The sequence below is a fragment of the Lepeophtheirus salmonis genome, chromosome 1 (genome assembly GCF_016086655.4).
Source record: "Lepeophtheirus salmonis chromosome 1, UVic_Lsal_1.4, whole genome shotgun sequence".
Classification (NCBI taxonomy): Eukaryota; Metazoa; Arthropoda; class Copepoda; order Siphonostomatoida; family Caligidae; genus Lepeophtheirus; species Lepeophtheirus salmonis.
This window is the reverse complement of record NC_052131.2, coordinates 40,177,729-40,192,391: the sequence shown is the minus strand read 5'-3', so window position 1 is coordinate 40,192,391 and position 14,663 is coordinate 40,177,729. Positions and strand designations below refer to the sequence as shown.

General features: G+C 31.1%; 1 protein-coding gene across 21 annotated transcripts in view; it reads right to left on the bottom strand.

Annotated features, from left to right (window-relative positions):
• Positions 1–5,418: 5,418 nt before the first annotated feature.
• LOC121127748 (putative polypeptide N-acetylgalactosaminyltransferase 9) overlaps positions 5,419–14,663 on the bottom strand; it is a 60,700-nt gene continuing 51,455 nt past the window's right edge. For 7 of the 21 annotated variants that reach the window (XM_071892866.1, XM_071892870.1, XM_040723232.2 and 4 more), the window contains exons 4-13: positions 12,463–12,537; positions 10,105–10,199; positions 9,871–10,035; positions 9,659–9,804; positions 9,398–9,580; positions 9,188–9,324; positions 8,945–9,122; positions 8,029–8,133; positions 6,441–6,569; positions 5,419–6,378 (exon numbers count right to left, since the gene is read on the bottom strand). In XM_071892866.1, coding sequence (XP_071748967.1) covers positions 6,235–6,378; positions 6,441–6,569; positions 8,029–8,133; positions 8,945–9,122; positions 9,188–9,324; positions 9,398–9,580; positions 9,659–9,804; positions 9,871–10,035; positions 10,105–10,199; positions 12,463–12,537 — 1,357 coding nt within the window. In that variant the 3' untranslated portion in view covers positions 5,419–6,234. Of the gene's footprint in view, positions 6,379–6,440; positions 6,570–8,028; positions 8,395–8,944; positions 9,123–9,187; positions 9,325–9,397; positions 9,581–9,658; positions 10,036–10,104; positions 10,200–12,462; positions 12,538–14,663 lie in introns of all 21 variants that reach the window. The other 14 variants (XM_071892881.1, XM_071892871.1, XM_071892872.1 and 11 more) reach the window with 3 other exon arrangements.

The window sequence follows — 14,663 nt, the reverse complement described above, 5'->3', positions numbered from 1 at the left end:
CGCGACGAACGTATCAATTTCAAAGTATGAACATAACATATGTATGCATATAGTACGTAGATATTAAAGACTGGATATCAGATATCGTCAGGGGGGAAGGGGGACTAATTAAACTACAAATTATATTACATGAGAAAGATCTGTATGTATCATGTACATATTTTTCAATACATGAGTACTTATTAAATCAGTCTTTGTTAATGATAAATACTTTTGAAAGAGAGCAAAAATTAGTCATATATCCAGGGAAATAGTCATTAAGCGGGATCTCGAGAAATGTCGGAATCCTGTAAGTGAGTAATAAATACTTTGAAATTTGAGTATTTCTTTATTCTAAGTATCAAATGTACATAATAGGTAAGTATAAAAATGAAGTTGTAGTAAAGTTCCATCATTCAAAATATTTTGGTACTTTGTACGGCATAATATATTATCGATGCTTATACCATATAATTTGCAAGGTATAAATCAAACAACTTCAAGCCGAGTCATTCTTTAATATGTATTTAACTTTTAATTTAATGAATATTTATATATTAAATGTGAATGTCTGTGTGTACGTTTGTTTGACCTTCAGTCACGGCCAAACAAACGGATTTTGCTGATTTTTTTCATGTAGGTTCTTAAAGGGTCCAGAAACGGTTGTGGTATTTTTTTTTTTTTTTTTTTGTATTTGGTGGCAATAGCGGCCTTTAAACGCCATTTTTTTAGCACTTCACCTGCACAACCTGAGAGCTGGGAAGTATTTTGGGATATTAGGAGGTTTCCTTCATACTCAAGGAAGCAGCTACGAGACTGCGAGTTCGGCGCCTGACCCAGAATAAAGTAGTCCCAATATAATACACATATATGTATAGTATAATACTTATACTCATAAAACCAACATGAGAATCATTCTTAAAATTTTACAGTCTTTTTTATTTATTTTGTATTAATCAGAAGAGTTTTTAATGTCCCGGGCAACACCTGGCAAATAAACTCTAGTCTAGAATGAAATTCGACTGCCTTTGCGGATGTCTCCAGGATTACCAGCAAAGCCAAATTACGGATTTTGTGAAATTTTTCATGTAGCTTCTTAAGGGCACAGAAACGGATTAAGTAACAATTTTTTTTTTTTTGGCCTTCAAAGTCTTTACATCCTTAAAATAGACATTTTGTAAAAAAAATTCACTAACAATCGACTACTTCATTTAAAATACAATATAGAGACTTTAAAAACAAAGAATTATTCTCTATAAATTTTGTCATGTATGCTTGCATACTTTTTTTTAAAGGAGATTATATGACTTAGAGAAGAAAAAAAGAACAAAGAATAAGAAAAAAGATTTTTGAACATACCATGGCAGTTGAGCGAACGGCAGTTCAACGTTCGGCGCTTGAATATTTTGTTAATACAAAATATTATTCGACATTTCTCTTAACCTCACAATCTCTCTTAAAATTTTTTTGCTAAGATACACATTACATGCAACGAGAATAATTCTTAAAATTTTAAGGTCTTTATTTTTTGTTTTATATGAAGCAGAAGAGTTCAAAATTAATTTTAATTTCCTAATGACCCGGGCAACACCCCATAAACCTACTCTTGTATATAATTAAATAAAACTTATATTATAAAATAATTCAATGCAAAAAATTTCCAGTCGGTGTCAAACACAAAAACAATCCGTGAGAGAAACTCGACTACCTAGTTCTAATGTGCACAGTTTAAATAATAAACCTAAGGTACTTAAGAGTCATTTTCTACGAGCTTGAATCAAATACCGCTAATAATTATAATTTGAAACAAAAGATGGGTATGCGTCACATGCCTTTATACTTATTCCATTAATTTGAATTACTTATTTTCGAGTTGCGTGTCTTTTCATTTTGAATCCGAGTTGAGTATCTGGTTAAAGAGACTTAATTGCAACTCAAGTCCAGGTATTCGTGAGTATGAGTCCCCATAGCTTTGATTTAGCAGTCGTCAGTTATACATTAAAATAAATCCTGAAAATACTTGGATTCGTAGTTTAAAGAGATTTAAGTGTGGCACAAATGTACGAAAGCCGTGAGTACAAGTCCCCAATTCAGGGCTCTAATTCAATAGTCATCATCAATGTTATAAAAGTCGTTAAAAGATGGAACCAATAATTATTAGAGATATGAAAATTGTCTAAATCCTCGTGTGCGTAAATTAAAAAGAAAATCATCATTTGGCAAATTTGATAGACGACATATTTAATGACAGAGATCCCTATAAAAACTATATATATTCTTACTAACTAATACGTATGAGTTATCAAAATAGGGATAAATAATTTATAAGAACACGAATATTTTCAGGTTATAAATATATCCTTTTTTTTTTACTCATGAGGATTTTGACAATTATCCCATTCCTAACAATAAGAGCTCTACTGAAACCAAGTCAAGTTACGAGAGTTGTTCTTCGCAGTTTAATTATACTTAAATGTGATTCTAACCCGAATTTTCAGCTCTGGCATAAAATGTATTCCAAATATTGTATAGATATCACGTTGTTACTTTTATTTTATCATGCAGCCTTTCCTTCGAACATAAAAAGAAAAAAGGCCCAAAATGAATTATTCCCAACTATAGAATGACAATTCAAAAATTGTTGGAAATTGTTAACAGCTTAAAAAGAGCTCAATTCTAATTCAACTAAGCCACTTGAAGAACACTGAAATAAACGAGGAGATATCCTTCCAAACTCTATAACTTACAAGAGGACTACTTCACTTGTCCTCAAGTACAAAGAAAGTTGGTGTTTTGGACCACCAAATGCTTTTTTCATAGCTATGGAATCAATAAAAATAAATAAATAAGAACAGAACTACTAGGTCCGGGATACACCTCAGCAGAAAAGCTGGTAACCAAACGGTTGGACACACTAGGTCTCCCTAGGGTTGACTTCGGTACAAAAATACTATTTAAAAACCCTTTTACTTCATCAAAATTCTGCTACAAAATTTCTACCTGATCAATTTATACAAATAAGTCGAATAACGAGGATGAGAGTATGAACTAGCGAGAAAATAGAAATGACAGCACATATTTTGTACGAGTGTAATGGGTTGAGTCCTTTGGTAAGAATGTGTAAAGTAAAATTATAAGAAGAACTACATGTTTTGACGTCATAAACTGATTGGGTAGTGACCACCCATCCGAATCTTCCCAGGCTTTTAAGGTGGAAACCATCATGAGTAAAGTGCAGGCTAGAATATATTCTTGCAGATCTACTGACTAAGTCTTTTCAGCTGTTGTAGTTTCTACAAAGGATCGATAAGTACCGGTCCTAGGACTGACAAATTTTATTAGGACTATTTTTTTAGACCTCCGATACTAATGATAGGGAATTGACAATCAAAATCCCTTTTAATTAACTTTGTTTAAATGACAAAAGAACAGCTACAATTAACAATGATTTTAAAAAAATACTTTAGAATTATGTTCAAAATTAAAGTTGTTTTTTGTTATGATCATAACCTTATAGTGTTGGTCTTATTTCTTTTCATGTTTATCAATGACTGACTATTTACGGAGATCCCATAACATTTTTTGGCAAGTACCTGCCGATTTTTTAAATGGAGATTATCAAAAAGCTTCTTCTTTTTAGGAACAAATCTAAATCTTTTGGAACTAAACTTCCTGATTTAATAATCATAGGTTTCTTTTGAAAATCCATTATTGTTTGCATTATCAAGGTGCTGTTTTTCTTCTTCGAAATGTTGATTTTCTTATTTTATTCTGTTTATTTTCCTGTAAATTTTCTTTTGGGATGCCTTATATTTTGCTCTCAGATGTATATTTTCTCCTGCTCTGAGTATTTTTAAAAATCCTATATTTTTTTTTAATTTAATCTATTCCTTATGATAAACACAGTATTTCTTCCGTTTTGAAATTAGAGGTATCAAAAAGTATATCTATGTTTTTTCAAAAACTTCTCAATTTTTTAAAATGAACTTCTGATGACTGTGCTTTGTGTTTATTGAAGGATTTCCCTTTCTTGTTGTACTTGTACTTGATAAGCTTGTTCGTGGCACAATCTATTGAAACTGTGAGTAACTTGTTCCTTTTCCAAAGAAATTGAACCTCATCGATAACGACTCCAGCTTATTTCATATCTAAACTTCCCTTCCTTGTATTTGATGATAGTGTTATGAACCATATTTTATATAATGAAAATATTTAAAAACTTGACCAACTGTTGGTAAGGTTGATGATGACATATTTTCGTACAGCTTTTAGTAGCAGGTTTAACTTAACTCATTAACATAAGTACCTTAAAGTTGATATAAATAACTCAAATTAGTATATTTATGCAGAAGAATGCCTAAATTATACAATAATTAACCTAAAATATGAAAGAAAAATTAGTTCATTACATTATAAAGTACAATATTGATTTTTAGTTGAATCAAAATGAAAATATAAGTGAAACAAAAAATATAATTCATAGAATTAGTCATACTCAATTAAATATAAAGTTTTCATGTGCTGAAACCATGAAATTTGTAGCAATTTTTCATTTCAAAAATTAAGTAAATCTTTAAGCGTCCAAGACTGGCTGAATTTTTATAATATTTGTATAATTTTTGTTATCTTATTTATATATTGAAAAATCTCATAATAAAATAGCACAGGTTTCATGATAGCTAAGCAATTTTTTTTTTTTTGACACCTTATTGGAAATGAGTATTACACAAAGAGTACATTTTTTCTCCTCTCTGATTGGCTTAAAAGTGTCAATTGTAGATAACTCCCAATTTTGAACATATTCAATATATTAAGTTCATAATATATCATGAGATTTAAGATTAATATTTAATAAGTAATTTATTATATATTAAAAATAAATTATCTATTTTATCAGTGCTTTTTCCTTTATATTTCATTTATATAAATTAGTCATATATTTTTACAAGTTTATAATTATAGTCATAAATTCTTACTTTTATCAAATAAGTTTTTCATAATTTTTTTAGATTTCACGCTGAATTTTTTATAGTTATCTTTTCCTAGAGTCATTTTGTTGTGATCAAAGCTATAAACCAAGTGACAAAACAAAGATCAAGGTATAATTATTTGCCCAAATTTGTTGAATAGGCAATAAATTTTTTGTCCGACAGGGGAGTAGAATATAAATATTACTCTATAAATATGTATGCAACCTCCATGGATTCACCTTTTTAACTGAATGAATAATGTAAATTCATCGAAGAGAAGAAAGTCATGAGGGAAAAAGACAAAAAATGAAGTCGTGACGTCATCTGTGATATCATAAAAGTGGTATCTTACGTTTGAAAAAAGATGTTCGTACGACAAGGAATAGAGGCATTTTGGTTTAAAGCTGTAGTTGCAATAACTAAGAAACATAAGTTGTGTTAAAATGAATAAATGGAAAAAAAGGTAATATTGAATCATATCATTTATTATTTTTTAAAACACAATAACAAAAAAATTCATAAAAAACACATTACATAAAGCTTTTTGCATTCCAAAAAAAAATGTATTTAATAATGAAATACACTTGGCAAAACTGATCATAATTTGTCTTAAGAGCCCTGAGAAAAGCTCTTTCATGATTGATAAGGTATGGTTATATGTACTAAACTTATCAAATCATGCACGAAAACATTAAAAAAAAAAAAAACAATAAGAAAAAGAGAGATATGTACTAACAAAACAAATAATAACTTTGGGGATGGGGTAGGGAAAAGAAAAAAATATCACAATTATTCGTCATCAGAGGGTATTTGCTATTAATAACGCTTTTAGCATGTAGATGTCGCATCACCTTTTGGGTTTTCGCATAGGTAACATACATATGTATGATGAGGGAGATAGAAAAAGAGAGAAGAAGTAACAAAAAGAGGCATCATGGAAATACTCTGACGGTTTATTAAGGTAATTACAGTGAGGGAAGGAGGAAGAGACGTAAACTACAGATTGAAGATTTGCATTGTACTAAACTTTTAAATAGTGATGGGGTTTACTGACATGATATTTGCGCATAGAGAGCGGTGGATGGGTGGTTGGATGACAAACGTGTAAAATGAAGAGGGGACTAACATAAGTATGAATGTATAGATATTTCTTTTATATAATAGAATTATATGTAGTATGTAACGACTTGAATATCACAAAAGTTATTGTTTTTTTAAACTTGCAAAAAAAAATCTAGTTTGATTATTTAGGAATAATAGATTTGATAAGATATTTCTTTGTTTTTTATTCCCTGTTGGACGGATTATAGGTTGAAAATTTCCACCTTTGTCGAGGTTCCTTACTATCACAGACTGCCATTATTAACTTATCCCTTTTTTCGTTTAAGGATAGACATTTATGAGTTGGACTATGCGTTAAAGTCTCCTCCTGAAAATATAAGTTTACATATTAGGATAAGGTAATTAATTAAATGAAAAAATCATTCATACCTCATGGTCATAAAACCATTGCTGATTTCCTTTAGAACCATGGCAAGGGAATAATATGACGTCATTTCCAGCGTAGTCCATGCAAGAATCCTCTCTACGAATTTCTCCATCTTTACTCATCATCCAATACTATAATTAATTAATAAGAAGATATTTATTATTCCGCAAGAATGAATCAGACTCTCCCACCATCTCTCCCCAGTCCCTTCACCACCCACGAATACAATATATGTGCCCCGTCAACACACTAGTATCTTTTTTGAATTGCACAATATGTACATACTAGTCCTGAAAATTGGCATGAAAAAGTAGTCATCTAAGCAGTTATAGTTAGGAGCCTTTGGCGTCGACTAGATAAAAATTATTTTGGGTAATATTTCTTTAATTGAGCGATTTTTAATGAACAAAAATATTTGGTAATTTTTAAACTCATAAAATATTCTACGAATGTTTTTAAATATAATAATTTCTTGTCTTAAATGTAGTCAACCCTACAATCAATGAGTAAAATAAATCCATTGAGAAAGATTATCGTCAGAAAATGATGGTCATTTCTCATATGTACTCTTATAAAATATGCCACACAATAGGTAGAACATGAAATTACTGCAAAAAACATTCACCGAATCATCATTAGTGATGAACACTTTCAAAAGGGCAAGGAGAAGTCAGGAGTGAGATTGGACATGGTACTTTTGAATTAGTAAATAATAATTATTATTTATAATAATCAGTTGTATTAGCATATCTATAGGCGTATCTAAAATATTTCAAACGCCAAGGCTCCTACAATTTTTATGATGGCCTGTAAGGCACTTTTATTTAGGGATGGCGACTGGGTACCTTTTAGTAATTGTACTTACTCTTTAATTAATTAGTTGTACTGATTAATCCTTTGGAGGACCAGCAAATTGTACTTAAGGTGAAAAATTACAAGGTAGCAATTAATAAATATGATAGATAATATGTATTTAGGTATTTTAAAGCCCATAAATATATCAAATGAAGACTCTATAGCAGGAGTTCTCAACCAGTGGTTGCATAGCAAATATTTACAGAATTTTTAATCTGTATATTTCCATCTCCTTCCCAGAAAATTTAAAGAAAATCCATTGGGTTTCAAACTTTTCGGAAAGGGATCACAGGTGCAAAAAAGGTTGGAACTATAGACTATGCTTAACATTTCCAAGTATTTCATTTTACACTATATTAAGTCCATAATAAGACAGAAATATGGCTATAAAATATTGGCCGTTTACATGAATTTATGAAATAAAAAAATCGTAATGTTGCTTTTTGTTCAAGTGCAAAATATAAAGTAACTCCTATATATTTTTGTAAATCCATTCCCCTAAGAAGATTCTGAATGTTGATTTGTTGAAATCAAGTGTATTTTCTTTAAGCTGTGATTATACCTTATTAAATAGAGAAGGGCACACCGCCTTAAAAGAATAGCAACATTGACTTATTACCAGTTAATTTCTTATATTTGTCTTGGAAGAAAAATTGAAAGATGCAATGAAGATTGCTTTTGTGTTGACGTATCACACATACATACATAAATGAAAGATAAACAAAAAGTACAGACCTGATTACCACCTTGTTTGTGACACGGCCACAAGCCCAACGGCTTGTGCATATCGTCAGGCTTAGCTGCTGAGTCCACACACTGAGTACTCACTTTGTTACGGATCTACAAATAGTTAAACAAAGAAAAGGACAAAAATCTCCCGCAACAAAAGAACTCGAATTCCATGTTATAAGATGAAAAGGAAAAAACTAGCCAACCATACATAATTAATAATATGTATATCATCAAACAAACTCATACGGAGAAAAACAATGAATGATAAACCACCTGATTTCCGAATCTGGCGTGGTTGCATTTGTTTCGATTAACACCCATATTTTGGACAAGCTCTTCAATGCAAGTCAGAGTTTGTTTATTTACGATCTATGTATTGAATAATCAAATAAATTTAGTGTTTCATTTCGATCAATTTTTTCCTTAATATAATTAAAGGATTAATTGAAATTGTATTTGTCATTCAAAACGACGTTAAAAAGCATTGGCTTATTAATTAATAATATTTTTACTTTCTCTATGAAGTATTTGCTCATAAATTTTTACAATCTCTATATAAAAAATATTTTGAATAGTCAATGTAATTGGGAGAGCTGTAAACTTGAGTCAACCTTTAAACTGCGACTTCAGACTGGAAGTAAAAAGGCTCGCAATTCGAATAACATTCAGGCTCAAAGACTCAAGATTTCACTTGGTATCGTAAAAAATCAACTCGGGTAATTTTTTTAGATATACCGGAGTGTTAGAGACCGTCAGTGCAACAAATTAGCATTTTATTCATTTTGCATTACATATTATTTAAAAGGTATGAAAATTTAAAAAAACGTATTATAGTGAAACCGGGTCTGATCAAAACCAGACGAAAAGGGATATTTCCTAGATCTTTCATAATAAGATGAAAAAAAAAAAAAAATCTTACCTCCCCGGAAGCAATAGCTTCACCAGGAATGAAAAGCTCGGGATAAATATTTTTTAAGTACCAATGGAAGGATTTGCATTCAAGATTTTTTCGTAGTTCTTTACGAGAGGAAACATCTCCGAAATTCCCAAGATCATTTCCAATCCTATCGTAGTAGTATTTCTTGTATTCATCCATCCTAAAATATAGTTACGGATACGAAATATTCATATATTATACCAAAGGGTTAATGAATACACTTACCAAACTTCTGCAAGCCGAACACTATTTTTTCTAAGAACATTGACTCCTGTTCTCCATTTATAGGGAGACCTTTTGCGAAAGATATGCCCTACATGTGAGCAAGGAACAATTTCAAGGGTACCACCGCACATCCACGTCTAGAATAAACGTGGAAAATGTCATGAACCAAACGTTACACAGTTTGTGCGCATATTATGCATAAAAACGAACCTTAAACGAAAGCTCTAAATTCTCCCCTCCCCAAATATCAAAACCAGAATCATATGTTCCTAATTTGGCAAAGTAATTTCTATCAATAGAAAACAAACCACCAGCCATTGTGGGTGAAGCTACAGCCTCGGCTGGATGGCTATGTTTTTTCTTCTCTCGCTCTGGTAATGAATGCCAATTGAACTATATATTACGAATAAAATACATTAGATAATGATTAAATATTTAGATATGTATAGCGTTTAGAATAAAGTCCAGTACTTGTAAATTCCAATCGAATCCTCCAACATTCACAGCACTTCCACCGTGATGATACTCAAGAGTAGCATCATTGATTACATCAATAACAGGACAAACAACATTTGTCTTATTTCTGGCAATACGGTCCAAAAGAGGCTCTAGCCATCCTATTCGATTATATAAAGGTCTGTAAATACATCTTCTATGTATATAAGTATAGTATGTATATTTACCTTTTGTACATTCACAATGAGAATCCAAGAAGGTCAAAACTTCACCTTTGGACGCCCTAGCACCACTGATTCTTGCACGAATTAATCCAACACGAGTTGGCTCTCGAACAATTCTAAGCTTTTCATGCTTATTAACGTACTCATCCAGCGGTTTTAATAAATGATCTGAAAATAATTAAAGGAGATGTACAGTCTAACTGTAATACAAAAATTAAGTTTCCTAAAAAGACTCACCTTGCGTGGAAGCGTCGTCAACTAAAATAATTTCCTTAATGAGATGACTAGGTGACCGATCAAGAACGGAATGAACAGTTCTTATTAGAACAGACCTTAAATAATAATAATGATTATCAAAAGAATGCTAAGATTACATTTTATTTTGTACAATATCATAATTTATAAAGTGCTGGATACACTCTTATGTTCATTAATATATTGTATAAGTAATTATTTACGCTCAAAAACCCCTCAAGTCAGGCTGACATAAATGTGGATCTTCTATATTTAAAATATGCAAGTTTGCATGGGAAATTCAAAGAAGTTGTTGCAGTATCAAATCTAAGTTGTTGTTTTTTTGATCAAATAGGACGTGGAATCTACATGGTACATCTATTTGAATTACATCATATCGTATTTGATCCGTAATAACTTGTACAAGATTTATAAGACGATAAAATTGTAATTCCTTGTCATCATTATTAAGTTACTTAATTATTTATTAGATGAACTGCTATAAAGTCTTTGCGTCATAAAAAAATAAAAACAAAACAAATTTCAAGCGAACTGATATTTTTCTCTGACTTTTAAATCCTAAACTCGTACATTATTTTACCATTTGCTCTCCCTCCGTTCTCCAAGCATAGATAATCAAGAGATGAATCAAACGCAATATGGAACTTTTTAACAATAAAACACCCCTATATACTTTTGAACAACAAATTAAAACCGTAATTTCCTAGGGCTATTGTACAGAAGTAATAATTTTTAATTGTAATTACAATCATTATTCGAATTAGAGAAACCTCTAATAGTAAAGAGGTGTACACACAAACAAAAAGACATAGTATAGCGGTTTATTTTTGTGGTTAAAAAGGCAAAATACTTGGAGCAAGAGAGCATAAAAGTTGATGAATTTCTAATTTCAAAGAGGAGTTCAAACCCCTAACAGTTACACACAGCAACTTTCATTACATCTCTCAACTTTTCTTCTAAATAGAGAAATAAAAGTACTTAGATCAACAGGTAGTTATTTACCCAATTACGCCTTTCTCTCCAATTGATGAATTGTTACATTGCAGGGATATAAAAGGATTTAATTCCATTTCAACAAACCAACGTTTAGAACAGGGATCGGCAACCTTTTGGAGATTAGGGACCAAACAGCAATAGCTGCAGAGTCATGTTGGAAAACCATGTGATTGAATATATAATTGATTTTCTGGCTGTTTAGAGAAAACAAGGATTCAATATAATTTTATTCAAACAGTACCCTCATTTTTTACAACAGGAATTACAATAAAGAAATGAAATATAAACCCAATTTAAAAGAAAAATCTATATTCCACTAAAACAAAAGGAAAGTAGGAAAAATACTAAATACTAATTATTTCATTTATGAAGGCTCTGAACTGTCATTTTGGATAAGTATGCCTAGTTTTAGATGATTGCTCATGATAAGATGGCGGGCCGTCGAAATTCACTCACAATATGGTCCACAGGCCTGGGATTGCCGACCTCTGGTTTAGAACAATAACAAGGGGGATTACGATTAGAGATGTTAAACGAACTGAATAATATTCCAAAACTGGTCTTTCTAAATTTATTCTATTCAGTTCGCGGATATGGAATTTAATATTTAAAAGAATAGTCTATAAATAGTTTTAGGCATTAGTAAGAAATAAATCAATGGGAGGAATCACATGGAGGCATAATATCTTATGTTGGGCACAATTGTCTTCAGCACAAAGATAAGAGGAGTGCTAAATGTCTTAAATGTGATCAAATTTCAAATTGGTAGAATTTAGGATAAAGTTTATCTGCTGTGTGAAAATATTCGACGTAGACTGATTATTTGAACATTAATAGATGAGGGTTCGACAAAAATGGAAAATTTATGATATTTCATTATTCATTTTTTATCGAATAATTTAGCATCTCTATCACGATATTATATTTATTGGCCCACTAAACTATTCCTACAGCAGTTGGAAGTTAAACCATTCTTGCCAAGTTCGGAATATTGTTCTACACTTAAAAGGAGGGATCAGGAAACACAATAACAAAGTAAATTCGAGTTCAACCAATCACCGTTCAGAATATTAGGTAGTAAGGGACAAAAAAATACAAAGGAGTTTCGGGGGTACCATAGTGGCTATCATGGAACTACTAACAAAAAGAAAGAATCTGAAAATACATTTTCAGATTTCTTTAGTGTGTGTCTCATCCTCAGATTTACTCCAAGATTACTCGCACATATAATAGGTATGCCGTACGGGTGTGCACGTCACATATCTCTTTCTATTTATTAAATGATTTGTAATGATAATATACGAGTTTATTAAGCTAATTAAAAATATGATGTGACCAACTTACCAGGCTTCATTATGAAAGCAAATAATAACAGATGTAGAAGGAAGATTTGTCAAAAATCGGCCATCAGCTTTACACCTGAAATAGATAAATATATTGAGTACAAATACGTAGACATGAGATTTCATTAACAAAAAAAGGCATTAAAAATAATGTAACAGTTGTTTGCAGTCGATGATCTATTTATATGTATGCACTTTCTGTATACCAACTGTAAAAGATTAAATTTTGAACAAGTCGCGGACAAGTACGTCTAATATCGTCATATTAAAGAATAACATTCCACAAAACGGTTTTTTTATTGCATGTCCTAAAACTGTGACGAAGTAACTGATTTACATTTCATGTGAAGTCCTTGAATGGGACCACTGATGTTAGGTATAACGGTACTATAACCATACCAGGGTATTGAAACATTTAAAACGATATTATACTATTCTGATATTAAAACCGGTAATTACAGCTCCACTAAAAGTAAGAATAAAAATTTTGTTTTATAAAATAAAATCATCAAATTTCTGAGCACCCAATATAACAAACGCCCTTGTAAGTACTTCTTCAAGTGCCCTTAAAGGAATTTTTTTTATAAATTTTAGTCGGAAAGTATTGAAAAGTACCAAATACGATATCTATATTGGTACCAAAACCGGTACAAAAATATTAATACCGTGGCAACAGTAAATAAGACTGAGGCGACTGCTAAAAAAAAGGGAATCTACGATTTCAGCCTTTACATACATAATACATATTGGCAGTGTATTGTCTAAGGGTCCCCGAGGTTATAATGATCTTCAATCAATATTTATTTTTTCTTTCTAAAAAATAGCTCATCAAAAAAATGATCTTAAATTAAACATAGATCCAAATATCAGGAAAAAACTAATTGCTCCCTTATAAAATAATAATACAAGATTGATAAAATCCATTATATGGTGATAGATGACAGAAGAGTGAAGGTGCATGAGATTGCTAATGCTGTGGGCAGCTCGAGTTAGAACCCTATTTCCATTAACTTTGCCACTACAACTGCTGAGATGTGAGCTGGTGCATTCTTGTGATGGAAAATGACTTTTTTTGTGGGCAATTCGTGTGCGTTTTTCTTGCAGCTCGGTTTTCGAACCGTCCAAAAATGATGAATAATATACACTTGCAATAGTTTTACCCTTTTTCAGATAGTCGATGAAGATTATCCCTTGCGAATCCAAAAGACAGTGGTCGTAATCTTTCCAATCAATTCCTCGATTCATAAGAATACCAAACAGAAAAAATCGACCCATCTGGCTGAAATTTAGTGTGTGTTCTTCCAAGAGATGCTACTAACTTAACATAAACTCGATATGTACTAGAAGTGCCATTTCTTGGACTTTGCACGGAATTTTCAAACAACCCCCGTATAATAAATATATTGGGCATTTAATTATTTCAATGATAAATTTTAGCCATCATACACAAATGCATAGCTACGCTTTTAGTAATAAATTGCTACGCAATATTATAATACAGTATCGAATAAAATACTATGTAGAATTTTAATATTATGAAATATATATAATTATAAGTAATTCATTTTACTTATAATGAGGAATAATATAACAGTAATAGTCTAGGAGTACATAAAAGTATGCCTGATTGACTAATTTGTCTAACTACCAGATGATTTCTGACCTTTTGTTTCTTTTTAGAGGAAAGGTTGCGTTATACAATAAAGGTAACGACGTGAGTAACATCACTAGTTCTTTTTTTACATCCCTTTTTGTTAGCAGCTGAAATTTAGATGAAGCTTTTTCTCAACTTGTTACCTTTTTTTCTATGGTACCAAGGTTAATAGAAATACAAGGTTAGATCATCATGTAATCGGGCTTGCTAGAATTTTTAATCTGATGTATTGTACCGAAAAAAAAGGCAGATTTTGAGAAAACACGTAACCACTTATAGTCTATGACGTCACCATTACTAGAATTTTCAATTTAATGTATCTTACCGACTGCTGAGCAGGAAAAACAGATTTTGAAAAAACATGGAACTACTCATCTACTATGACGTCAATATTCAAAGCGTGGTAGAAGTCAAACATCAGTCGTACACGCGTTATGGAATAACCTTGTATGGTACGACAATTTTTCATTTAATAGAAAGGATATTCAGAGAGAGCTTTACAAAATTTTATTCAAGTTCTACCTACAAATCAGCTTTTGGAACCGAAT